The sequence below is a fragment of the Drosophila willistoni genome, assembly GCF_018902025.1.
Source record: "Drosophila willistoni isolate 14030-0811.24 chromosome 2R unlocalized genomic scaffold, UCI_dwil_1.1 Seg167, whole genome shotgun sequence".
NCBI classification, from domain to species: Eukaryota; Metazoa; Arthropoda; class Insecta; order Diptera; family Drosophilidae; genus Drosophila; species Drosophila willistoni.
Window position 1 is genome coordinate 22,719,319 of NW_025814050.1, and position 25,550 is coordinate 22,744,868.

Consider the following 25,550-nt stretch of genomic DNA (forward strand, 5'->3'; position numbering starts at 1 on the left):
TTTTTGTGGGTCTGTTCCTTGGACTTACCGTCTATGTAATGCCATATTGAATTTATCCAACGGATGCGTGTGCACATTGCGATTCTTGTGCCACAGCCACAAAAGTTTCTTCATTAAAATGGCAAACAGAGCACAGAAGAGGAAAATGAAAAGCAAATCGATGCAAACGAAGAGAAGGAAACTAAGCGAAGGCGAGCCACTCAAGCCGGAAGTGAAAGCCGCGGTCGATGGATGTCCATGGGCGTCCAAAGCGGACAAGGAGCCAAACCGATTCCAAGAGACAGGCATCTGTTGGTGGTGATGCTGCTGCTGCTGCTGCTGCTCGTGTTGTGGCCAAGTCAAAGCCGCAGCTGTCACTGCGGCCACATCCATGTAACTGCCGCCGCTGCTGGCTGTGATTGATGACGTTGACGTGGCCACATCATCGCCCATTGATGATATTTCCGTGAAGGCGGTGTGGTCGTCGCCGCTGCGTTTGCCATTCGATGCATTGCCCAGAAACGCCTCCGACTCGAGCAGTAAATTATCACCGTTGAGTAGCGAATGCGTCGAATAATAAACGCCATCAAATTCCGCGGCATTCCCGTCCCCCCCGCCGGTCTCATCTGATTGTTTGTGCCACACAATCTCTAGCCACCAATGGCGAGGCCACTTGCCAATGATGCTGCAGATTAGTGGGGCGGCAATGGCAAAGAGTAGCGGCAGAAGCCAACTGATGCCAATGGCGCCACGTATGCCAGCTTTGCTGCCCTGAAGCGATGCGGCAGATGCGGCGGCGGAAGCGGAGGAGGATGATGCTCCACTTGACAAAGCAGCTGGACGACGGCGGCAACTGCTATTTGTATTTTGGCCACTCCCTGACGACTGGGCGCTGATTTGGGTTATGTTGCTCAAACTCAAACTCTCATGTTCCCGGCGGCGTTTATCCTGCTGCTGCTGCTGGTGATGCTTGCTGCCTGGCGACGATGCCGACGATGAGGATGAAGTAGCTGTTGCTTTGTTGGTGCCAATTTGCAGATACTTCTTCGGCATCAACTCCGTGTGTATGACCAAAGCAATGGCAATCAGAGTCGAGATGCCCAGCAGCAGCAGCGATGCCAACGAGCTGCTTATAATAGCATGCCAATTCTGCAAAGAAGAAGAGAGAGTGCCATTAATAAGGATCCGCTACAAAAGCCAGAGAGTTGCAACATCATTACTTTTAATTAAATATAAAAAGTTGTCACCGAGAATATTTATGTCCGCCAAGTTGGTCCCTCTAAATGATGAGATGCTCATGGAGCAATTTTCGGCATAAATCAGTTTATTGCATTTCCCTGGCAAAAGTCCCTCGAATTCTACCCAAAATGCGTTACATTAGTTATTAAAATGTTGTAAAACAATTTCATTTTTTTCTGTTTCTCTTTCGGTTAGGTTTGCCAGGCTATAATTTGTCTTATTCTATCTCTGCTTTTGTCATGTTATTTTTTTATGAGAGTTGTCCTCGTAATCGTAATAAGGGCGTAATAATTTAATAGCGCTGACATTTGGATTTACATTCACACAGTATTTAAATGACTAAACACAAATTATGTAGGCATATTTGCAAATTTATTAACTTTTAAGACTCTTCTTATAGAATAGGATATGTCATTACAACTACTTCAAAATGTATTTAAAAGATGTATATCTTCAGGTAATAACAGGACAAAAACTGGTACACCTTTTTTCTTTATGGCGTTTTTATACACTTGGAATATTGCATTTGAATAGACTCTGATAAACAAAAGAAAAAATTGATCTACCTTAAAAATATAGCAGACTATGACAATGCCAAATCGATGAGCGCCGTCTGCGAGGTGGCCATGGAGGCATGTCAATCGTGGTTCCCACAAAACGACAGCAAATAGGAACACGCCCTTAAAATGCGGCAATTACTGGAACTGGGACTGATCTTGAACTTGCATTGCAGCTGCAGTCAGGGCGGAAATGGTAGACGTTAAAAATAATAGCTTGTATCAATTTCTTAGTCTAAGCTGAGCTCATAACACATACTATATATTAACACTTAACACTCCTTGGTTTATTTTCAGGCCCAATTGATATAAGAACTTTCGTTATGAAATTAACAGGATATAAATAAATATGTGTTTTTGGACTTGTGGCCAAAAAGAAATAATGTGGAAAATCACAAAACCTCAAAAATCTTACGTTAATGTATCAACATTAATGTATCAACATTAACGTAAGATTTTTGAGGTTTTGTGATTTTCCACATTATTTCTTTTTGGCCACAAGTCCAAAAACACATATTTATTTATATCCTGTTAATTTCATAACGAAAGTTCTTATATCAATTGGGCCTGAAAAACCCGTTTGAGAAGTAAAATTACTGTTTCTTTTCTAACAATTTTGTATCTTAACTCCTAAGAAGACCCTTTGGCTGATTTTTTTTAAATTAGTTTATTCAAAAATCGGTTCAAAATTAATTGTTTTGAATTTCCATTTGAAAAATAAAATAAAATGGGATCAATATGAGGTAAAACTTTTAAGAACAGTCTAAAAAAAAATTTATTTTGCAAAAATCTTTTCCCCTTCACTTTACGAATGTGTAGTTTTGACAATTTTTGGACTTAATATCTTAAAAAACAAACAAGTTTAGACTGTCTTAGAAGGAAACCCAAAATAAATTAGGGATAAATAAATACATTTTTGTTGTCCATATGGGGAAATCCTTTTAGATACCCAATTAAGCGAGGTATTCTGATAGAAAAGATTAAATTCTCTTGTCAGGCAGATGTCAGTCTGGCAAGAAACATTCCATTGGAATTAAATTAAATATAGTTTCAGCTGTTGACAGATGAGAAACAACTCCCTGAGCAATCTTCTTTCCAATTATGACATGGCTAACTCAATTATAACTCTTTCTCGTCTGGAAGCATATACTTTTTTGCGTATAAAAGCCAGCTTAGCCATTGTCCTCAGTCACAGTTCACTTGAAGCAGCCAAAAAGGACAGAACCAGCTGTATAATCACTGCCTAGGACACATTAAGAAGCAAGTAGAAGACGCAAGACTGCAGCAAAATGGCTCTACGATGCACTCTGGCCGCAATTCTGATGACCATTCTGCTGATGACGTTCCTTTTGCTGCACTCCAGCGAGGCTGCCTATAGGAAGCCACAGCCACCCTTTAATGGCAGCATTTTTGGCAAACGAAATGCTCTGGGTAAGTTCACATGGTTCCCTTCGTTAGGATTTCATTCTGAACTGATTACTCGAAAAATATAGCAGACTATGACAATGCCAAATCGATGAGCGCCGTCTGCGAGGTGGCCATGGAGGCATGTCAATCGTGGTTCCCACAAAACGACAGCAAATAGGAACACGCCCTTAAAATGCGGCAATTACTGGAACTGGGACTGATCTTGAACTTGCATTGCAGCTGCAGTCAGGGCGGAAATGGTAGACGTTAAAAATAATAGCTTGTATCAATTTCTTAGTCTAAGCTGAGCTCATAACACATACTATATATTAACACTTAACAAATGTATTACTCAAAAACAAAATATATACAATAACAGCAAATGATAAATTAAATCAATTGAATTCGTTTTTTGTCAATGGAAAGCTTAAGGAAAGAATCTAAATCAATAATTTAGTAAGCTTGTTACTCAAGTAGTAGAAGAAGATAAGTCATAGTTGTCTCATCGTCCTCCGTGCATATGAGAAACAAAAGTAAAGTAATTCGATTCACATATGATAAATAGAAATACCTTTCCCAATCAATGACATTTTAAAGTTTTTCGAAGTTATAGTTTTTGCTCTTGGCAAGGCATCATCAGCTTCATCTAAATAGTTGTTATCTCGTTTATTTTTAGGGGGGGTTTTCCTTGGTTTATTTTCAATTTAACAGAGTCTGGGTCAGGTTGGGGCTATTGCATTGCCGTTGCCGTGAACAATTTTCTTTGGCCTCGAGGCGAAATGTTAAAACGAATTTGCAAAGTTTTAATTTTCAATTCACAATGCGAATATTTTCGCAATGTCGCTTTGCCGCAGAAAATTATGAGTTAAGTGCGCGCTTAAAAGCTTTTGCCTTTCATATCCTCAGCTCAGCTGCAATGCGCCCACGCCCCGTGCCTTAAGGGACATTTGCGTATAAGGCAGCGGCAGGGGTCAGGGGTTGACGTGGCGTATACGTAATTTATGTTTTCTTATTTATTTATTATGCGCGGGTGTGTGTGCGTCTGTATTTTTTTTTTTGTTGCTCTGAAATTGTATTTTATTTATGCACACAAATATACAATAAGTAAAATGAATATTTTAATTGTATTTATTGTGGCATTGTGTATGATGGTGGAAAAGAAGCAAGCCAGGCCAGGCCAGGACCTGCCTTGCTCCTGGTAGTGGTTCTGGCTCTGGTTCCTGCGCGTTTGTGGCCACCGCCGTGGGCAGACTTCCTTTTGCTGGCATCTGACACGTGTTCCAAACCATTAAATTTGCATGTATTCACGCATATCTACATGTGTTAATATGTATGCGTGAGAATGTGTGTGTGTGTGCATGTATTGTCCTTTTTAATAATAATGCCAAGCTCGCATACGCGTGCAATTAATGTGCAATAATAATACATAATACATCATAACAAGTGCGTGCATATTGCGTTATTAAGTCATAGTTTTTCCCTTTGGCTCTTTTCTCAGTTTCGAAATTTAAGCGCATTGTGCCTTCTGGCTCTCATCTTTCTGTGTGTGTGTGTGTGGGTGTGGGTGTGTGTGTGTCGTAATTCCGTCATTATATCGCTGGCTCAAGCGTTTATAAAACGAAAATAAGCATTTCGTTTATGTGACGCAAACGAATCACTTGCATTCACTTTGAATTCCTCTTAACTCAAGCTTATGACTTTCACTAAGCATATTCCCTCTGCCTTTTTAACGTCTGCGGAAAAGCGGCTTATACAACTGAGCCACGTTATCTAACGGTTTCAAGTCTAAAAAGATATGTTATTTAATGTTTCCAACTATTTACATAAAAGTTAAAAGGAATTAACAATAATACTCTACTACTTCCTACTAATCTCTAAATGAAAATATAGTGAAGTCAACTTTAGGTCAAGTTTAAGGTCTTTTCCTCAATTCTTTGTGTATTCTCAAAAGAAACACTTGTAATTTTAAACTGGCCTAGAATAAAACAACGATAGAATATCAGGTGGTCAATGCAAATAGTATTCAAACCTTGAAATAAGGATAGGATTCTCTAATAACAATTGCACACCCTAGAGCATAGGATTTTCAGTATAAACTCAATACTTTTTTGAGATAATTTCACATTTTAAATTAACTTATTAAAGATGGGGTTTCATTTTATTCTCCCTGATATTTCTATATAAAGCCGAAAAGCTAGCAGTTTAGTATTATAATATTATCTATCTATTATATTATTTGTTTAAACGGATTTTTATATTGATCTACTTTTTAATTCATACTTATCTTGGAAAATTACAGCATAATTACACTAAAAAAATTACCTGCTTACTTTTTGAATAATGTTATTTAGAACAATGTATTATTTAATTCATATTATTAAATCAAGCCAGTAAACTAAATACCAAATTCTCATTTCTCGAGTTATTAGTCCATTTAACCAAACTACCGACGATATTCAGTCATTAGGCAAATATTAATTTAAGACTATTGAAATAATCGTGCCTAGTAGATTGCTTTTTACAGTCACTTGAAACTAAATACTTGGTACATAACTGAAGTTTTCTTTTATATTGAACGCTTTGATTGCTACGTTCGAGGTTAATTTGCTGATAGACTACACAATTTGTTTTTGCCTTTTTTATACTTAGGAATCTTTTTGCAGATTCCTTTGTCCTTTGTGATTTACCAATTGTCTTGCTTTACAATTGTCGCATCGCTTTTCATTCCCTGCATGATTTTGGGTGAAAAGGTATGCCATATGAAATGACTAAAACTATATAGAAGACATCAACTTGAGAAAATTATTCAGATCCACAAAAAATTTAGCCAATGTTTTATGTTATTTTATAGTTTGTGTAATCTGTGTTAGGTCTGGGCATTAGTCATTAGAAAGGGCAAATAATCATATGATGAAACTCCTGATCCTGTTCTTATCTAGTTAGGTTTATCTAAAAGGAAGTATAATGTGGCCAAGAGAATTTTTCTCATTCAGCTTAGGGTATCTTGAAGTCGACTTTTTTAATGGTCACATTATAGAATTTTTTACGTTTTCAATTGCTTAAACCTTTTTTGCATTTCTCCTTTCTTCGCTTCTGCCATGCTCCATCGCAGATCTCTCAACCTTCAACCTCAACCATTTTTCTGTTTGGCTTTGTTGCTCTCCCGTTTGTCGTACATCATGTTTTATTTGTTTTTCATTCATTTATTGCGCCGTTGTTTTCATTGCGGCCCAGTTTATTACTAATTCAAAAATGTTATTTCTTGTTAGAGGTTTACAGTTATGTACACTCTATATACTTGTTTTTGTTTGTGTTGTTGTTGTTGGTTTTTTTTTTACAGCGACCTCAAGGGATTTTAAGGGAGTTGGAGCAAACTTATTTCGTTTGCATTAGAATACTTTTTTTTTTGAACATGTATAATTTAAAGGATTTGCGAATACTTTGGGGAATGGCAAGGTTAAAACCGATTGTAGATATCCCTTTCGAAAAAAGAAGCAGAAAACGAACGAAATCTGAATATTGCAGAAAATTCAAATGTTTTGTTGTTTATTAATATTAATTTGAGCTTTCCCCCACTCCCTTTCTCTCACTCACTCACTCGCCCACTAGTCTCCAAGGGATTTTGCTCTGCTGTGCATTGTTGACTTTTAATTTCCTTTCATTCGGCTCCAAGGTGGGCAACAGGTAAAACGACTTTGGTTCGGGGAATTGTATTACATGAATTTTGCGTATTTGCTTGCCACAAAACTAAATGTATGTAAATGAAAATATTTTGCGAGTCCAGAAAATGGTTTTACAAGGCGGACAGGTTAATTTGTCTTGATGATGATTGCAGGGCGTGGTCGGTTTCATTCCATTTCATGATTATTATTCGAAAAGTTTGGGGTAATATTCATGCCTGAGTGCCATGCCAGGAAATTGGTAATTACCATCCAGACTCAAAACAACAAATAATTTTCAGTTTCGGAGGCCATTTAAATGGGGTTTTCTTTTGCTTTATTTTTATTTATTTATTTTTTTTTGTTGTGTTTTGAGCTCATTTGAATTCAGAATTGGTTCAGTGGAATATCATTGTATACAAATCTTGGGACACTTCTTTGACTCTCTCGTTCTTACTCCCGTTTCTCGGCCTTTTTTAGTCTCTCTCTTTTCCACTGTGGTTCTCTTTGTATCTTAGCCCACGTCTCTGGCACACGCAACGCCTTTTTATATGCAACACTTTTTGTTATTCTCTTTTTTTTCTTCTCTGTTGTTGCTGTTGCTCCTTTTATATTTGGTTTTGGTTTTCGGGTTGCTTTGTTTTTGGTTTGGCTTTTCCTCCATTTTATTTGTTTATTTATTTTACTGTAATTAAATTTTACGCTTTGGTTGCCTTGCCCATTGCAAGCACAATCACACATATACACACACACACACACACCCATCCATATAAACATTCGCACTGACACACACACAAGCACAGAGACACAGAATTACACATAAAACGAAATGCCTCGAATTGTTTTAAAGAGCCAAAGTACTAAAGAATTCATGGAAGTTTTTAAAAACCATCAACATGAAAGTTTTTCTTTTACTATAAAGTAAATACATAACATTTACTTTTACTCAAGCAAAACCCGGAATATTGTTCTTAAAAAAAAGTAAAACAAGAGATCTAGAAAAGGACTTGTATCTTAGATTGATTAACGTTAAACAGTCACTGAGACTAAGATTCTAAAGAGCCACAGGGGACTTAATAATACAATTGTTTGCAAAGCATCATAAATAGAAAAGTCAATACAAAAGTCGGTGCGTCTCTCTGTTTCAATTGTTCTCACGCTCCCAATTTTGGCAGTTGATAAATTTTGAAAGGGCTAATAGCAAAACGGAGCTTGTTTAATAATAAAATAGAGTAATCAACTTGTTCTTATTGCATTTCAATACATTAAAATGATGCAATTACTCACCACTGGAAGCATTTTCATAAATCCCAGTAAATAAATTAACATCACACTCGACGTTGAGATGCAGAACTGCATCTTGAGGAAGGTCACGGCGCACTTGCGATTACACCAAATGGGCAGCAGGATGAGGAATGCCGAACAGCATTGGAGAAGGCAACAGGCACAGCTGACAATCACGAAAATAGGACGCTGGGGGGCATTTGGCTGGGTGGACTGGAAAAAAAAGCATAAATAGCAATTCAAAATAAGCTTGAATAATGGAAGGAAATAAATATATAGCCAATGGTTTAGTTAGGTGGGTCGTCGTCGTCGTCGTCATGAAAACAAAAGCCAAGGCAAAAACCAAGTGCATTCGTTTACTGCAAGTTCATGGTGGCCAAATTCAAGTTGTTGATTGCCAGCAAAGGAAGCGGAAATGAGGGCAAAATATAAAATATATATATATATTATATATATTTGGCTTGCAGGTGACCAACAAGGCCAGCAAAATATTGTGCTGTAAATCATAAAGCGTTTCCACTTTACTACACGTGAATTGCATAATTTGGCCCCAGTTGGGAATGCCAGCAAAATGGATGAAAGTGAAAATGAAAATGGCTTTTGATATTGGCTTTGACGTTGACCTTGGCAAACTCTTACATTTTGCTGGCGCTTGGTCAACATGACCACATAGGTTCCAGACAGAGGGCAAATGCATCGCGTTATATTCTCCATTAGATGCTTGGTGATGCACAAATCCGATCGCCAGGTTGAGTCGAAAGACGCTTTGTAATCATGTCTATAATAAAAATGAAAACTTTTAAAATATCTCCTTGAGATATTGAATAGAATTGTGGTACTTACCCACATACAGCCACCCAATCTCCTGTTTTTGGCACACTCTCATGCTGGAATATGATCTCCACATGGCCAGCCTCGAAGGGCAAATCGAGGGGTTCTCGAAAATTGTCATTTGAACGATTTGACTGAAATAGCCAAGTCTGAATAATACGCGAGGTGAGAACATAATCCGCATCTTTGGGATCACTGCAAAGAAGAGGAACAAAAAGAGTCTTAGCCAACTATTGAACAAAGCATTACTTGTCAGGGATTTCGGCTCAGATTTTGTTATACATATATTTATTTTTTTTTACAAATGTTTCTTAACTTTTATCGGAGCCGAAAATATGTGTTTAAAAATGTATCGTTTGCAAAATCCTAGTGAGAAATGTTACGCATACGTGACATTGATGTGCCATTTGAGGGGACGACTCAAAACAGATCAACGAAGAAAACTTATTTGCTGACGGGCATTTTCTTTCTATTGGCGGCTTTTCAATGGTTCTTTATATTGGCATTCGTTCAATCCGATATGTCACGTTGGAGCACTGTCCTGATAATGAGTGCCTTCCTTCTGGTAACCGTATTCCATTCACTTTCGCCCCTTCGCTATGTCTATCCATATAATTACATTCTAATGCTGATTATAACTGAGCTTATGATTTTGGGCACCGGAGCCATGTGCAGTATTCAGTCCTTAGAGCTAATGGTTGCTGTGATAGCCATTATTTTCTTTATCTGGATATGCCTGGTGGCCTTTGGCGCTGTCGTCCATCAATATGTACAGTTGAATCCCTTGTGCTTTCTAACCATCATCTTTCTAAGCTTTATGGCTACTGTAATGTTAATCTATATGCAACTTGTATTGGATACCCAAACCGTATTACATTTGTGTCGCATCCTTGTTTGCTATTCAATTGTGGCTGTTATCATCTATCATTCGGCGATCTTACATAGCAGTGAAGCTAGTCTTTTTCAGGAGGATTACATATTGTCCGGACTGCTGCTTTTTGTCGACTACATTTGTCTATTCATACTGGGCATAATGTATGTACAATACAAAAATGACACAAACATAAAGCCCGGACAAGTGACATAGTCCTTATTTTATTAAAAAATAGAGATCTATAGATCTGAAATGAGCGGCTTTTCATTGAATGAAGAATACTCCGCACTTTACTGGGCAAATGGAAAATTAAATGGCTCTACCCACTCATTAAGCTCAGTTTGTTGAGTTCCTGGAACTGGAAGGAGAAAAGGCAACATTGAAATTGCTAAAGAACTAAGGATAAATCAAAGAGAAGAAATCCTTTTGGCTATATCTGAGATATTGCGGAACTTTAAAAAGTAGTCAAATCTCAGACGTGTAAGCACTTTTGAATTATAACAACCCATTGTCCTTGGTTTTTCAAGGGCTTTTAGAAATGTCTGGCATTGAAAAAATGTAATAAATATCCCCAAATTTTAAAACATTTGGCGCAAGTGGTAAAAAGAGCCCAATTTCAAAGCCAAAATGGTCCTATAGATAGATTATTTTTCTAATAGAATCCAGAGAACGTCTCGTCAGCTATGTCAGACAAAACTTATTGTAGTAAATTTTATAAACACTCATTATTTATTTCCATTATACTTTTAATTATTTGAAAATGTTTTTAGATTGTGGTCATTAGTTGAATGACAAATTTTTATGGTGGCAGCAATGGAAAAAGTTTTATTTTGGCGCCTCTAAAAGCAGCACAATAGTAGTTTATTTTTTTAAAATTATTTCTAAATGATTAGTTTTAATTGGACGAATGCCAAGGAAACTATGAATCTCTTAGCTTTTGTTGGGGGGAATAAAATAGAAAAAGTGGAGCAATTTGTTCTGTCTATTATCTTAGATAAGTTTCTATTTGATTTTTTGAGTTTTTTTAAAAATCTTTTAAATTAGCAGAATTAAAATCAAATGAAAGTCCAAAATCCAAAATGTAGAATGTTTCCACTAGTTTTAGCCCATTAAATTTGGAGGCATTAGGTGTGCAGAAAAGTCGTATATAAGTTTTAACACATAATTTTCGTTTAACTTTCCAACGTAGTTGCAAATTCTATAATTTTTAGAATCCATTTTAAACTTAAGTATGGGGTTTATTTGAATAAGTAACTGTGTATGTGTATATAGAAGTATACTTAGTAGCAATTGCATCCGCACTAATCGCATCAACTCATACATATTTATGGAGGACATATTGAAATGCATTCCATGCTCTGCATATGCATTAACTCACACAGATACACATGTCCTTGTGTGTGTGGGTATGGAATACGAGCAATATTATAATTAAATCAACATTTGTTGGAATATTGACAGGATATTCTGCTACAATTTCTCTCTAGTTGTTGCCCCACTCTGCTCTCAATCTCTTGGCATGATGTTCACACATTTGCATTTTGTTTACAGTTGGAGAATTATCTGTGTTGCTGTTGGATGTGTTAGTGTTCTTTTGTCCCCTTCCCAATTTTTTTTTCGTTGTCTAATATCCTTAAGCCACAGAATTGCATGTTGTTTGTCAGTTGACAGAAACACACCAGTTGGCACAACAAATTCAGTTTACAAGCAAGTTATAAAAAAGCTTAAAGATTGGCATCAAAAATGTAAAAATAGATTTTTGACTAAAATCAAAATTTCAGCATTATATCTTACCTGCCACGAGTGTAATAGGTCTTTGGTAGAAAACTCTTCAGATTCTTGTAAGAGATCACAGAAGCAAATATCGTTGAGTTGGCCATGATGTGCAAAAGTCGCGAGGATAGTCCAATTTCCATGTATAACTGATCCGAAAACAAATCCTCGCTGCAAAGAAAAGTAATACAGAATGAAAAGTGGAAAAAATTGCTTTAAACCAACTGCACGAGAAGTCGACTGATGTCACTTAATTAGCCACAGGCGAAACAGTTTCTTGTATGCTTTTCTCTCCCTGAGGTAGGCAAACCGCAAAAAAAAAAGTTTCTCCAAGTTATATTTTACGAGCCATTCTTTCTTTTATGCATTATTTATATTATTTTCTTTATTTATGCTTCCACATAAAATAAATTTTCCATTAAAAATGCTAAGAAGAGCTGGAAAGAATCCTTTCTCCTGTGAAAATGTTTGGTTCAGGGCGCCGACTTTTAGATACCTTGTCGTGGAAAACAAACCAAAGTGCAAAAAGTCTCACATATATATGAGAAAAGTTTTTAGATATTTTTGAAAAGTATGCCATTACTAAGCTGAACCAACATTCTTTGTATAACATTTCGTTAAATTTTTGTAAATAAAACTAAATCTATATCTCAATTTACTTCCTTACACATCTGGGTTAGGTTAAAGGGTATCGTTAAATCAAGTTTACTGTTGACTCGCGGTAAGGAGGAATAAAAAAATTAGCATTTGCCCTTGACGCTGGTAATTAGAAATTACGATTATCTTTTGGCAGTCATCAGAGTCAGCATGGACGGAGATTTTTCTTCAGAACTCTGCGGTTTGCTTTCATCGTGAGCTCTTTTAAGTGACATAAAGATAAAAATAAAATGCTCAACTCACCCGTAAATGCGTAAATTGAATGGTAAAGTTTTCACCGATGTCATATAGATGCGAAGCGAGTTGAGTCGATCCAGCGATAAAGTGTCCTCGTCCACAGTTAAAATACTTGCGGATCCACTGGCAGCAGACTGCAATTTACCTGCTGCACTGCCAGCAAGGCTATTACTGCCTCCTCCTGTCATCCCTGAGCCACTGACCATGTCACCTGCAGGTCCTGTGCTGCTGCTGCTGCTGCCACCGCCCTGGGCGGTCAAAGTTGTCGAACTGTCAGCGGACGATGCCGCTGCCGAGGATGTTGCCTGACTGTTACCGCCCGTCGATGTGGCCAATTGTGAGGCCGCAATTGTCTCGCGATTCAATGCCGCTGATTGCGTTAAAAGTTGCAACTTTTTAATTTGCTGAAAGGAAGCAAAGAAAAAGGTGAAAAACAACAATTCAAGCGAATGCAACATAAATAAAAAGTTAATTTTACAATTGAATCTAGGTCACTGTTATGGCTGAACCTTGAAATAAGTAAAACATTCTCTTACTTTAATAAGTTAAACCAACCCTCTTTGGAGGGGAATCGCAAAGGGAAATACTTTTTGATATGGCTAAGACGACAACCAACTCCACAAGACTCTGCTGGCCTGCTGGGTTGAGAGCAGATTGCCTAGTTAAATATGTCATATACTAGGAAAAAACAAAAAAATGTTCAATAAGTTACCGACTTTAATGATCACTCAGGAAAGGTCGCGCACTCAATGCAATGATAGTGGATTTAATTTTGGTAACTGCCTGCGGTAAGTGCAGATGGATATACAAGGTCTTTTGGACTTTTGTGGCAAGTTTTACTCTCTAGGAACCGAGCATTGCTGCAAGATGGCTTCAAGCCACCGCAAGCATATTCAAATGGCACGAGTGTGGTGGGACTTTTGTATAAAGGTGGCGTCATCCTTGGCACTGACACACGAACCACTAAAGGACATGTTGTGGGATTTGAGAGAACGAACAAAATTTTTCGTTTGCATGATTTTATCTAGTAAGTTAAATGTCACTTTGTATTACTCTAAACCTGGTGTCTCTCTTTCTCTCTCTCTCTCTCTCTCTCTCTCTTAGTGCTGGTGGTTCAGGTGTTGCCCAAGATTTACAGCAAATGGCCAATGTAGCATCATCACAATTGGATTTGCTTACCATGAACAACAATCGCCACCGTCCACGGGTTTGTGGTGCAAATAGGCTAATGAAACAATATTTGTACCGTTTTCGCACTATGATAAATGCCCATTTCATCATTGCCGGCGTTGACGTTTCTGGTGCGCATTTATTTTGCACTCACAGCGATGGATCCTCCGAAACAGTGCCCTACACGGTGTTGGGCTCTGGCACTATGCCTGCCATCTCTATAATTGAGTCCCGCTGGGAGCCAGCAATGGGAGAGTTCTTTGCCCGTGATTTGGTCTGTGATGCCGTAGCCGCTGGCATTGTGAGTGATATCAATTCGGGTGCGACCATCAAGTTGTGTATAATACGAACCGACTTTACGAGGCAACTGTGCAGCCAAGAAGTGTATATAAAAGCCGTCGATAAACCGCGCCCTATAGCATTAGTTGGCCTAGTTGGCCCTCCTCAGATGGCCTACATTGAAGAGGTATATAAAAAGGTTTATCCAGTAACATCGCTTCCGTCTAGAATGAACTTACTACAACGGAGATCTAGCCTAGATTTGTCGCTGCAGACAGCAATTTTCTCAGAGTCCGAGGAAGATCAACAGGACAAGCAAGATCCGACAGAAGCTGAAGAAGACCAACAGGGCCATGAAGATCAGCAGGGCAGCCTAGATCTAGAAGTCTCATTGCTTGAAGCTGGGGCAGATCAAGAAGACAACGATGATGGGGCTCCGCCCACCAAAAGAGCTAAATTTTAAGACTAAATAAACTTGTTTATATTTTTAAATAAAAAGAGTTCAGTTTTTCCGGAAACTTATTTTACAGAACTAATACAAACTATTTCTTTGAAATTATTCAATAAAAAGGATTTATGTTTTCTTCAGTATTATTGCCTAACTCTTCTTATTATTGACCATTCCATAGGGAATTGATATAACGGAAATAAAAGTCGTATTCTACAAATTCTAACATTCTTGTTTTTAAATTATGGACGTTTTGACACCCATCGCTTGAACTGCTTAAAATTTTCGATTTTTTCCCTTTTTATACCCTTGCAGAGGGTATTATAAAATTGGTCAGAAGTTTGTAACGCACAGAAGGAGACTGATCCGACCCCATAAAGTATATATATTCTTGATCAGCATGAGAAGCTGAGTTGATATAGCCATGTCCGTCTGTCCGTCTGTGTGTAGTTTTTTTTCGGAGTTTTTTATTACCCGGGAAAAATAAAGTTTGAAAACCATCAGGATCGGACCACTATATCATAGAGCTCTAGAAGATCTAGAAGAAACATTTTCATAAAAATTGGAGTATGCTATGAAATTTACATATGTGATAATATTCGATATAAAACCCCGGATCCCAAAATTTGAATGTGATCGGTTAAATATAACACAAGTTACAGTCAATATAATAATCGGCTCTGCTCCCAGCTCTGCCGGCAGCGCTGCTTGCTGTCTACTACGTCTTTCGTCATCAACAGAGGACATGCATACACACACAGACGCAACGCTACATAAACTGTATGTGTATGCGTTGCTTTGCTTTGTGAATGAGGGAAGAACAAGAACAAATTGTAAAATAGAGAGTAAAATTGTTTTGTTTGTATATTGATGAATTGAGTTGCAGAAAACAAATTTTGAACATGTAAAATTATTATTACCAAGGACTGCAAGGGTATATAAACTTCGGCATAGCCGATGTTAGCTTCTTTGATATTTTTTTTTTGGAAACGAATCCTTAACTATTTTTAGTTGTTAAGAAATTTGTACCTCCGAGCCATATCTTTATTGTAGGACTAAGTCTTATATTACTTAAATGTGGGAAAAAAATCAAATGAAGATTGAGAAGTAATTCTCTAATTTAATTGGCTTGAATGTGGCTAAGGGCACAGTTTTTAAAGCACACTATCATGAAAGTTCCTAAAATTAAACTAGTTTTATGAATGCAAATTCTGTCTTATTTAAAGAGCATTTTATTTAAAAGTCTCTTGTTATGGAGCAAAGTCCTTCTATGGATGACACACAATTTTATTGGCAGAATTAGCCAAGTGATTGTATATTCTCTATGAGCACATTGCCAAATACAAGAAAAATAGAAAACACAAAACAATATGGGAAAACGAGTTGACCAAAAGTCTATCTGGCTCTGGTTTATTTTCATGTTGCCAATAAGAAATTGAGAAGCAAGAAGAACAGAAACAGCAACACAATATCAAACAACATAAAATGCAGTCAATGAACCCACATAAAAATCATAAATTGTTGCATTCTTCAGTTGGAGTGCAGTTGTCGAGCCATAAACCGAAGCCAATAAGCAGGCCCCACACGGTCCAACAACTACAACAACAACGACCATCGAACCATTTCAAAGTTCGATTTTTTCACAATTTGTAATGTGGAGCCCATTACTGTGGAGTCTCCAAAGCATTGGCAGCGAGATGCTCTACTCGCAGCTCATCCTCCTTATCCGAAGGGGGGTGGGGGGAAGCACTTTCTGCTGTCATGGCAGAATTTCCTGTGCAAATCAAAAATTACATTGGACCACGACGCAGCGAGGCAAACACATTTTCATATATACATAAATGTATGAGGCCAACTAATCGAAAACGAAAACAATTTTGAATTGGAAAAGTTTTCCGTGCAGTAAACTTTGTCGAAACAACCAAACAAAAATAAAATAAAAGAAAAAGAATAAAAATTCATTCGCATCATCAACAGCCGGACATTTTTAAGGAATACGAAAACGTAAATGCCACGCCCCGAATTCTTTTAAAATCATTTTGAATGTGAAATGAATGAGACAGGAGAAAAATTTCCAAAGCCTGGCAATTCCCTTCTTTAGGTGACAATTCTTAGAAATACAAAATATATTGTATCGGTTAAGAGATATATTAAAAATAATTATTAATTTCACTAAACTAACTTGAAAAATCAAAATTTTAATTGAATTTAACTAGCACCTCAAAGGCATAGAAATATATTTGTTTAATTTCAAATCGCTTTGTCCATGGTAACCCAGAACAACCGAATTTAACTTCAAACTTGGCTGAAATTGAATATACCCTCTACTGGAAAAGGTATTCAAAAAAATCTCAGCAAACTGAACAAAACTTTTACATGTGCAAATTTCACTTGACTTTTGAACTGGCCACGTTTAGCAGTTTACCGGCAAATCGCTTGGGCGCTTCTATCTAAATGGGCGTGGCATTAAGAGATGCCCTACATCTACACATGTGTGTATGTGTGTGTGAGTGTGTGTGACAGAGTGAGTTACTGAGTGAGTGTGTGGAACTTTTTTTTTTTTGCCGATTTCAAAGTTTGTCTATGACTTAGGGTCACGTTTTTTATCTGGAGTTTTGCGTTCTTGACTTTTTTGTTAAGTGATTTGTCGTGAACTGTGGAAATTTGATTTTTGACTGGGTAGATTTTTCTACCTATATATGCATGTACATACATTTGTTTCATTTACTTTTGAGAAAAGTTTTATATTTGACTTTGGTTTTTTTTCTGTGCCTTGTTCAAGTAACATAGTAATTTAAAGTAGGTCAGTTAATTTTATTTGCCATTCGAATCAATACGAAACTTATGCAAATCCAGAAAACTCATTCTTCTGCATACATTTTAATCAACTTTTTTTTTTGTGTAAAACTTTTGTTCAATTGCAATTTCCACAAAAGCCACAAAATGACAGCAAATGCATTTCCATTAAGAAAAACGAGCTCTAGGCAAATGCCATGCAATTGCAATCAATATAATGCATATTTTTGGCGTTTGGCACATTTACGATAATTATTCATTGACATTTTGATTAGATTCAACTGTGTAAATCGATTTGAATTCAGATTCATTATTCAATGCCAACTAAATTCATACGATTTCGCCACATTTTCACTGAAAATGCAAGTTTATTAAATGCAAAATTTAATTTCTTTAATATTAGACTTTAGTTTTATATAAAGAGGAAAATAGAGACAAATTTAAAGTAGAAAAAAAGTAACTAAACTATTACATTTTACAAATATTCTCTTTCGTTTCTTTCTTCTTTTCATTTCTAAGTAATTCTTGAAAGAAAATTGTTTTTTTTTCGATTTTGACTTTTCTCTATTGACTAATTAAACGGAATTGCAGACGAAAAATTTCACGAGTAGGCAACGCCCCCATTTCCTCTATTCATTCGCCTTTCGAACCCAGCAGCCACCTACTCCATTAAACTTTGCCTTTAGTCAATAAAAAAAGATTGTTGAACTATTTTGGGCAACTTCAGAAAAGTTTTTTTTTCTGCGAATACCAATGCTTTTTAATCGACCCAATTATATAGCCAAGTTTTTTCCCAAACTGCACTTTCAGCTCAGGCGAGCTAATAATAATTTAACATAAATTTTTCATTTTTTTCGACAGCTTTGAGTCTCCGACTCACATGGCGCATACTTGATATTGGAATGCCATAACTCAAGTCAAACTGAAAGAGCAAAACTAAATTAATTTATACGTATTAAAAAGTTTCGCGGCTCGTCCTCTCAGTCAGTCAACAACTATGTGCTAAGCAGACATAGTCACTTAAATGAAAGTGGAAGTGGCAAAAAAGAAAAAGGCAAACTTGTTTAATTTCCGCACGCGTTGAGATCGTAAAAGATGAATATTAAAACTGTGGAGTGGAGAGGCAAGCTTAAGAGCAGACAGCAGCTAATAGATTATGCTATGTGCTATGTGGGCGGGTGGGTGGTTGGCTAAGTTGGTTTGGCTGGATGGGTGATGGGGTCAGGCCAAAGCAGGTCCTTGGCATTGAGACGACAGCATTCCAATTATGCTCAGTTGCTCTCAGTTCTGAGTTGTAAAGCTGGGCCATATTCAAACAGTTGCAATCAACACTCACATAAATTTGCATAACAAAATATTTCAGCAATATCCTGGCTCGGCAAGTTCGTGTTGTTACTTTTATGCCGCATTTCGCGAATACAAAATCTACCCAAGGAATAAAACATGAGTCAGTCACCCGGCATCAACACCAAAACCAACATCTCGCACTTAAAAACTTACCCGTAGTGTGAGTCAAAAGGGCATCTTTCCCCTTCCTTAGCCACCGGAAGAGGAAGTGCCAGGCTTCTGACACTTTTCAGGGTGTTTTACAAAAAAAAAAATACAAAAATAAAACGCAACGATATTTGAGGTGTTGAGGAAGTGGTTATTGCTTTATTGTTCTGCTTTCCAGGTGTAGTAGGTGACTTTTTATCCAATTCCTTATGGGGTCATGAGTAAATTCTTTGATTGACTCTCATTAGCTGAGTCTTTGGAGTTCAGTTGTGTGACCAATATGAGGAAGTGGCAAATGAAAATGAATAAATATTCATCGGGGATTTTGAAATTAGAACCATAGTTATTTTGGATTCAACAGACAATAACAAAGTATATTCTCTTTAAGGGGGGTTTCTACCTTGTTGGGCCGAAAAGGCGCTTTTAAGTAAAAATTTTTTTTTGAGATAAGTATAGTAGATCAAGGAATGAAATTTTTCTCAGTTGTTGAGAAAACTTTATTCTATGTATTAATTTTTTTTTCGGCGATCCGTGAAAAGGGGGAGGTGGGGGGAATTTTCCAAAGGCATCCCCATTTCGTCCTTATGGAAGTCCTACCGTTCGCAAATGAAGTCTGAACCCGAAAATAAACATTTTTTCTTAATCTAGACATTTTTCCGCAGCGCTGGTAGTAGAATTGGGAAAAAAGGATCAAAAATGAAAAAGTTATGAGCTTTTTTAGAAAAACAATTTTTTTTTGCCTATTTTTCGTTACTAATTAATTTTTTAATTTAACAATTTCCAATATTTTTGGCCAATTCTACTACCAGCGCTGAACAATATTTTAAAGAACATGTGTAAAAAATCTCATATCGATTGGTTAATTTTTGTGCCCTGTAGGACTTCCATGAGATCCAAAAATGTAGTTTTGAGAAAAATACGTTTGAAAATTTGCGCTCCGTTACAGAGCGCTTGACACCACTCAACTTAACGGCAGACAACTTTCGTAATTTTACAGATTTCAACTTGAAATTTTTACACAGTATTCTTGAAACATTTACCTATCCAAAAAGGCAATAAAAAAATTCAAAATTTTTTATAACACAAGGTAGAAAACCCCCTTAATAATAAATTTTCGTTTATTGTGATGGCTCAAGACAATTTTTTTTAATTCTCATAATAATCATCTCTCTCCGTCTGCCTGGATCTGGAGCTATAAAATATAAATATGTTGTGTATACAATATGTTGTGCCAGACAAAACGCATTTATACGTTGAATTCAAAAAAACCAGACGACTAAGAAGAAAAAACTACTGACAGCAGTGTTAAATCAATAGCTTTTGGATGTGTCTTAAGGAATTGTCTTCAGGTTCAAAACTTGACAACACTTTCCACAAGTCCAATTACGATACCGAAATCCTACAAGTTCGGACCAAATTAACATAGGACGATACTAAAATGAATTCTTGGTTAAAAAAACTTAAAAGCTTCATGCTTGACAGGGATATAAATGAATGAAATGAAAAACAAAAGGAAGCCTTACGTAAGACAAAGGTAGAAAAGGTTAATGGAAACATAAAAGAGAAAGGGAAATATAATAAGATATTAGTGAAGCAGGTAAAATAAAAGCCAAGCTTTAAATAAAAGCCAAGTCTAGTTCTAGGCGAAAAATAATGGAAGTATAAGTGAAACTCAAAATTGAAACAAAAAAGTTAAACAAGGTAATACTCTATAATTCTTAATCAAAGTTTTTTTATGTTTGTGAAAATAAATTGTCAATTCTTGTAAGAAATCTAAAGGTTCATTTCCCACTCAAAAGATCTCAATTTTTTAAAGTGCTTCAAATTGTGAATGTCTGTCAACGGATTATCTCTGTGGGTAAGACTTTTTCACTCTCTCTCTCAGACATCATTTCATTTTGGGCCCAAAAACACAATCCATTCATTCAGCACTTGGCCATATGGCCAACATTACCACTAACCACAATCAGCAAACCAGAAAATCTAAAGGAGGAAAAAAAACATCGAATGGGGAAACGGAAATCCTTAACCGCATACATATTGAAGGTATTCATTACCAGCCAACAAGAACATCAATTCTCTGGCTGTTTTTAGAAATCCCCACACGGTTCATGGGAGACAAATGTAAATTGCCGCCCAGTGACAGGCCAACTACAAGCCAAATAAAAGAGAGAGAGAGAGAGGATGAGAGAAATGGGATGCATCCAGGCTCCTCCACTTCAGTGTGTCTCTGAGTAATAAATCTTGGCGTTGGAACAGGAGGATAGAATAGAACAGAACAGAACGGTAACCAAGCTGGCAAATATTGAATATGGCTGCAGGTTGTAAATTATGGCACCCAAACGCTTGGGTGACTGCGCCTCTCTCTCCCCTTCTGTATCCCTGGTTACATGCATAATTTATGCGCAAGTGCAGCCAAAGTGTCTCTAGTATTGCTACTACCGCTTACCTGTTGACTGTTCAAGGATTGGGCATTCTGCATGACTTTATCCAGAATGCGCAATATAATCTCCGCGGCCATCTCACGCTCCAGTTGGGTCCCCTTCAATTGCAAATAGGTGTCGAGCTGTGAAATAGGCAAGGAAACAACGTTCAGACAAGAGTCACAAAAAACTGCCAAAAATCCCACCAAAAATGGGGGAAAAAAATGTGAAAAGGAAAAACCCAAAACGAGCTCCTTTAGAGCCCATTCGTTAGGCGGTGAAATTTGTGTGCGCATTAAAATGAAAAATTGTTGCTTTGCGGGCCAAACAGGAGAAAAAAAATAACAAAAAAAAATCAAAAGATGCCAAAATAGAAGAAGTAAAACTTTTCTTTGACTGTTCTTGCGTTCTTTTACCCACACATATGTACAATTTTTTTTTTATTTGCCTGGAAAATTGTGTGAAAAATAGCAAGCCGCTCGGTTCAGCTTTGCCATGAGTTTTTGCATTCATTTGCGTGTAAAAATAGTTGGCCCAGACTTTCCAGAAAAAATACTTGTTCTTTATTCTTGTGGGTTTCTCAAGTGGTACCAGGTAGTTTGTAAGGCTTTGAGAAATTTTTGTGTCTCGACTGATTTGTGGTTTAGCTGAACAGGCGGTAAGATCTCAAATTGAATTCGGGAATAAAAATTTATACACTTTGTCCCTATTAAATGACAGTGACTCGAAGTTAGCATTTATTTAATTTACTGTGGTCTGAGAGAAAAGTAGTAGTACTTGAGAGAAAAGTAGTTTCGTTTCATCACTTACCTCATGCAGCATATCAATTAGAAAACTGGCTTCGCCTGGTAGAAAGCTTTGCCGCCTCTGAAGGGTGTATTCAAAACACGATTTCAATATGTTTGAAGAGTTCGTTTGTTGAAAGCCAGCACTAAGGGCGCGAAAACGATTGTAGATTAAAAGCAATTCATCCCGCACACAGCCCGAAAAGTCGGGAAGCAACCAACTCGAATTGCCTGCATCACGTTGTTCGCAAATGCGACGAGAATGTCCTTCGAAACCGCGCGGACAGTCCGTTATGACTGGAGCTCCTGGGGCGCTGGTGGGCCAGTGGACACCATAGCTAGACTCGGCCAGGCAGACATGAGCCGCATTCCGTTCAATGACATTAATGTAGACGCTTCTCGAGACAGGACGCACACTGTTCGATACTAGGCAGGCATATTCAGCCGATTTCTGGATATTGTTGATCTTCAGAATGCTGCCATCGGGATAGAGATCTTCCCACATGGCAGTGGCGGGATCCGATTGGAAAAGTATACCATTCCGTGTCCAACTGTAGCCCAATTGGGCGTATCGTTTGATATCATCATTACCCGGAGAGAGGCAGCGCACACGTAATGAGTCACCACGTTGAAGGGTCACACTGGCTGGATCGACTCGTAGCCGGGGCGGTGATTTGATATGAATGTGCAGAGATCGACATTGCTCCACACCCCAGTCGGTGACCTGTAAGAGAAAAAGAGATGATACATTAAGCTTTCGTTGATGGCTTCATTTGACAAAGTTTGTGTGTGACAACACTTGTCAGCAGAGCGGCATAATGTCATGGGCTTCCATTACTCATATCAACAACTGCAAACAACTAACAACTACCAGACTGGACGTGCATTGATAGCCCTTAGACCCAAACACAATATCAACAATCATCTTCTCTCTTTGACACACACACACCCACACCCACACACTCATTCCAACAGGCAGTGGACACGACTCATTTGATATCCTTCTCTCTATGCATCCCTTTTATGCTATGCCAACACAACTGTTGCCAGTTGTTAGATGAGGTTTGTTCGCCCTTTGCCTTTCTCTGCTCTGCTCTGCTCGTCACATATGTCGTAGGTAGATATCTAAATGCATATTTAATGGACTTGTTTGTTACATACTCGAAGTCAACCGGAGTTCATTCTGAGCTGATTGGATACGACTTTCTCTGATTGTTCAGGCGTTTGCCTACCAATTGAATTAAAGTGTCTCATTCAATTTCAATAAATACCTTTTGTGATATGTTAAACTTAGTTTATGGTTTTGGCCAGACTATCGAATACAATTTGTTTAAATGGTGAAGATGTAAAAGTTGGCCAATTGGGCAAAAGTAAATTAAACTTACAATTTCATTAGGAACCACAAGTACAATAAATAACTCTATAATACTATTCGTAAAATTTCAAAAGGAATAGGTCTTCTTAGTGGAAATTCTATTCAGGCCAAAGAAACTTGACCATGAAGAACACTTTGCTGGCCATCGAAGGGCTCTTAAACTCATTCACAAATACCCGAATGCATCAAGTAGATGGCTACTTAAAGCTTTAGTGCCATGTGGGCTTTTGAGCCATTCGAGCCAAACCTTTTGCATTTATTTCCGCGCGGTCTGTGAGCAAACGAATTGTAAACTTTTGTTGCTGTTGCCACGTAGTAGTAGTTCCTGCGGGTAAACATAGCAATGATGTGCAGGTGCAGGTATGGCAGGAGAAGATGGCACAGTCCTGGCAACAACGACACGGATGCTCGCTATCATGATGATGGCGATGATGATGTTGACAATGACGGCACTCCTTCTGTTGCTTTGCATCGGCATCGGGATGGATGCTCGACGAATTTCCGTTTCAAATTTGAAAAAAAAATATATATGAGAATAGAAGAAAAGTAAATGAAGAAGAGACAAACTAACGAGCTAGGGGCGTCAAGAGGATCACACCTTGGGGTCGCTGTCATTGCTGCCAATTGTAAGGGCGTGGCACTGGTGTCTGAGTCTAGTTCCTTCGGCGCTTTGGCTCAATTGCAACCGAGCCGGAAATATATAATGTAGACATGCAGTAAGTTTTGCTCTTAAAGCACGTTTAAAGCTCGTTTCTACGCCAATCATTTTATTTTTTCCGCCATGCCTGAAAGTAGGCAATGCCTCTTTACGACTCTGCATCGTCAACAAATCTTTGCCAGCCACAAAATCCAAATGGCAATTAACTCATTTAGATGCAACGTTGCCAGACTACAAAACAACCACAGGAATTTTTATGGCCAAATGCCATTTTATTGCTTTGAATCTGGTTTTGCCAACTAGAGCCAGGAGACAAGTCGCGTCTCATTAACAGTCGAAGTCGTTAAAGAACACATTGTACAGCATGACAGAATACTAGAAGTAAAGCTAATGCCATTTGCTTCTTCAGTATATCTTCGAGGTGATGACAGTTCACCATTGTCGAATCTGCCATTTCCATTCTCCTCACTCGCTGCCTCTCAAAAAGAATTAATAGTCTATAAAAATTGTTCTTGCTCTGCAAATTCGACACCATGTTAATGGACTCTTTCGATGGATGAAATTAGAAAACAAAGTCACAAAAGTAATCGACTTTCAGGAGTAATTATTTAATTAAATTAAATCGTAGCAATATTTTTATATGAAATGCTAAAACCTATACTAAATCTAGACTTTAAAACAAACTAAATGAAATATCTGTCAAATTAAAACGAAACTATTTTACCTTTCATTCACGAATTGGAACTTTCAGAATATAAAGTAAAACTTCCAACACATTTTCCTGTTTGCAACGTTTTGTTTGTTGACTTTCTCCGACGATTTAAAAATTCATGTCTAAATTAATACTGTGAAGTAAATCTTTATTATTATTTCAATTCCTTACCCTTCTGTCGCTTTTATTTCATTTCAAATTTAATTTTAAAGCCCACAGACAAGAAACGTGCTACATGGATTATGAGGAATACATGAGAACAATTTAAAGCCAATTTAGTTGTACGGGGATTTGCAAAGGACTCCCAGACGACGTCATTGCTCCCTAAGGCTAATGAACTAATTGCAACAAGGCGTATACTTAATATCAATAAATAAATAATAAATAAATGCACCAGGGGCATAACTTCCTAACACTCCAACCCACTCTTCTGTCCGTCTTCGTCGCTGTCTTACCGATTATGTGTGTGTTAAGTTACGGACATGGTGGACAAGGCGATTGAGATTGAGATGGACATGAACATGCAGTCCCAAGTGCATAATGGGACAGGCTCTTTATTGACGTGCGAACATCCGCACGGGCTCCGAGCCTTGAGGCAAAGTTATTGAAAAGGATTTTTTCTTACTGTTTGCTGTTTTCATAGTAAACAGCTGCAAGAGGAACAAACCAACGACGAAACGGGCAAACGAAGGGGCGAACAAACGACCTTCGGGGACTGTGACTTAAACGGGTCCGTTGGGAACTGGCAAGGACTTCAGCTTTGGGCAACCTCCCTCTGATTAACGTTCAGTTGTTGCAGCTGCTAAGCGTTTCGACAAGAAAGCCTTTACGGTACCTGCTGCCCCCTTTCCCCTTGCTTCTTCCTGCAAGTGCCTTTGATCTGTTTGCGTCATTATGAGGACCGGAGGAGCAA

At 37.7% G+C, this 25,550-nt stretch overlaps 4 protein-coding genes across 6 annotated transcripts in view; 3 read left to right on the forward strand and 1 right to left on the reverse strand.

Moving 5' to 3' along the window:
* Window positions 1–25,550, reverse strand: part of LOC6651862 — a 167,669-nt gene that overhangs the window by 5,027 nt on the left and 137,092 nt on the right. Inside the window, exons 10-17 of the mRNA XM_023180904.2 lie at window positions 21,918–22,616; window positions 21,134–21,250; window positions 12,504–12,901; window positions 11,625–11,774; window positions 8,969–9,151; window positions 8,765–8,903; window positions 8,129–8,338; window positions 29–1,128 (exon numbers count right to left, since the gene is read on the reverse strand). Coding sequence (XP_023036672.2) covers window positions 29–1,128; window positions 8,129–8,338; window positions 8,765–8,903; window positions 8,969–9,151; window positions 11,625–11,774; window positions 12,504–12,901; window positions 21,134–21,250; window positions 21,918–22,616 — 2,996 coding nt within the window. The remainder of the gene's footprint in view (window positions 1–28; window positions 1,129–8,128; window positions 8,339–8,764; window positions 8,904–8,968; window positions 9,152–11,624; window positions 11,775–12,503; window positions 12,902–21,133; window positions 21,251–21,917; window positions 22,617–25,550) is intronic.
* Window positions 2,956–3,560, forward strand: LOC6651795 (neuropeptide SIFamide). 2 transcript variants are annotated; one of them, XM_023180942.2, is made up of 2 exons: window positions 2,956–3,206; window positions 3,269–3,560. In XM_023180942.2, the coding sequence occupies exons 1-2, from the start codon at window positions 3,065–3,067 to the stop codon at window positions 3,358–3,360; spliced, it is 234 nt and encodes a 77-aa protein (XP_023036710.1). In that variant the 5' UTR covers window positions 2,956–3,064; the 3' UTR covers window positions 3,361–3,560. The 2 variants fall into 2 exon arrangements, with proteins under 2 accessions (XP_023036710.1, XP_002074228.1); XM_002074192.4 differs by having other exon boundaries at window positions 3,272–3,560.
* On the forward strand, window positions 9,214–10,555 carry LOC26528968. Its single transcript, XM_015176600.3, has one exon. It carries the CDS (start codon window positions 9,333–9,335, stop codon window positions 10,041–10,043), a length of 711 nt encoding a protein of 236 aa, XP_015032086.2. The 5' UTR covers window positions 9,214–9,332; the 3' UTR covers window positions 10,044–10,555.
* LOC111519566 (proteasome subunit beta type-7-like) lies at window positions 12,859–14,464 on the forward strand. 2 transcript variants are annotated; one of them, XM_023180941.2, is made up of 4 exons: window positions 12,859–12,923; window positions 12,988–13,285; window positions 13,345–13,524; window positions 13,602–14,464. In XM_023180941.2, the coding sequence occupies exons 2-4, from the start codon at window positions 13,194–13,196 to the stop codon at window positions 14,407–14,409; spliced, it is 1,080 nt and encodes a 359-aa protein (XP_023036709.1). In that variant the 5' UTR covers window positions 12,859–12,923; window positions 12,988–13,193; the 3' UTR covers window positions 14,410–14,464. The 2 variants fall into 2 exon arrangements, with proteins under 2 accessions (XP_023036709.1, XP_046866422.1); XM_047010466.1 differs by having other exon boundaries at window positions 13,607–14,464.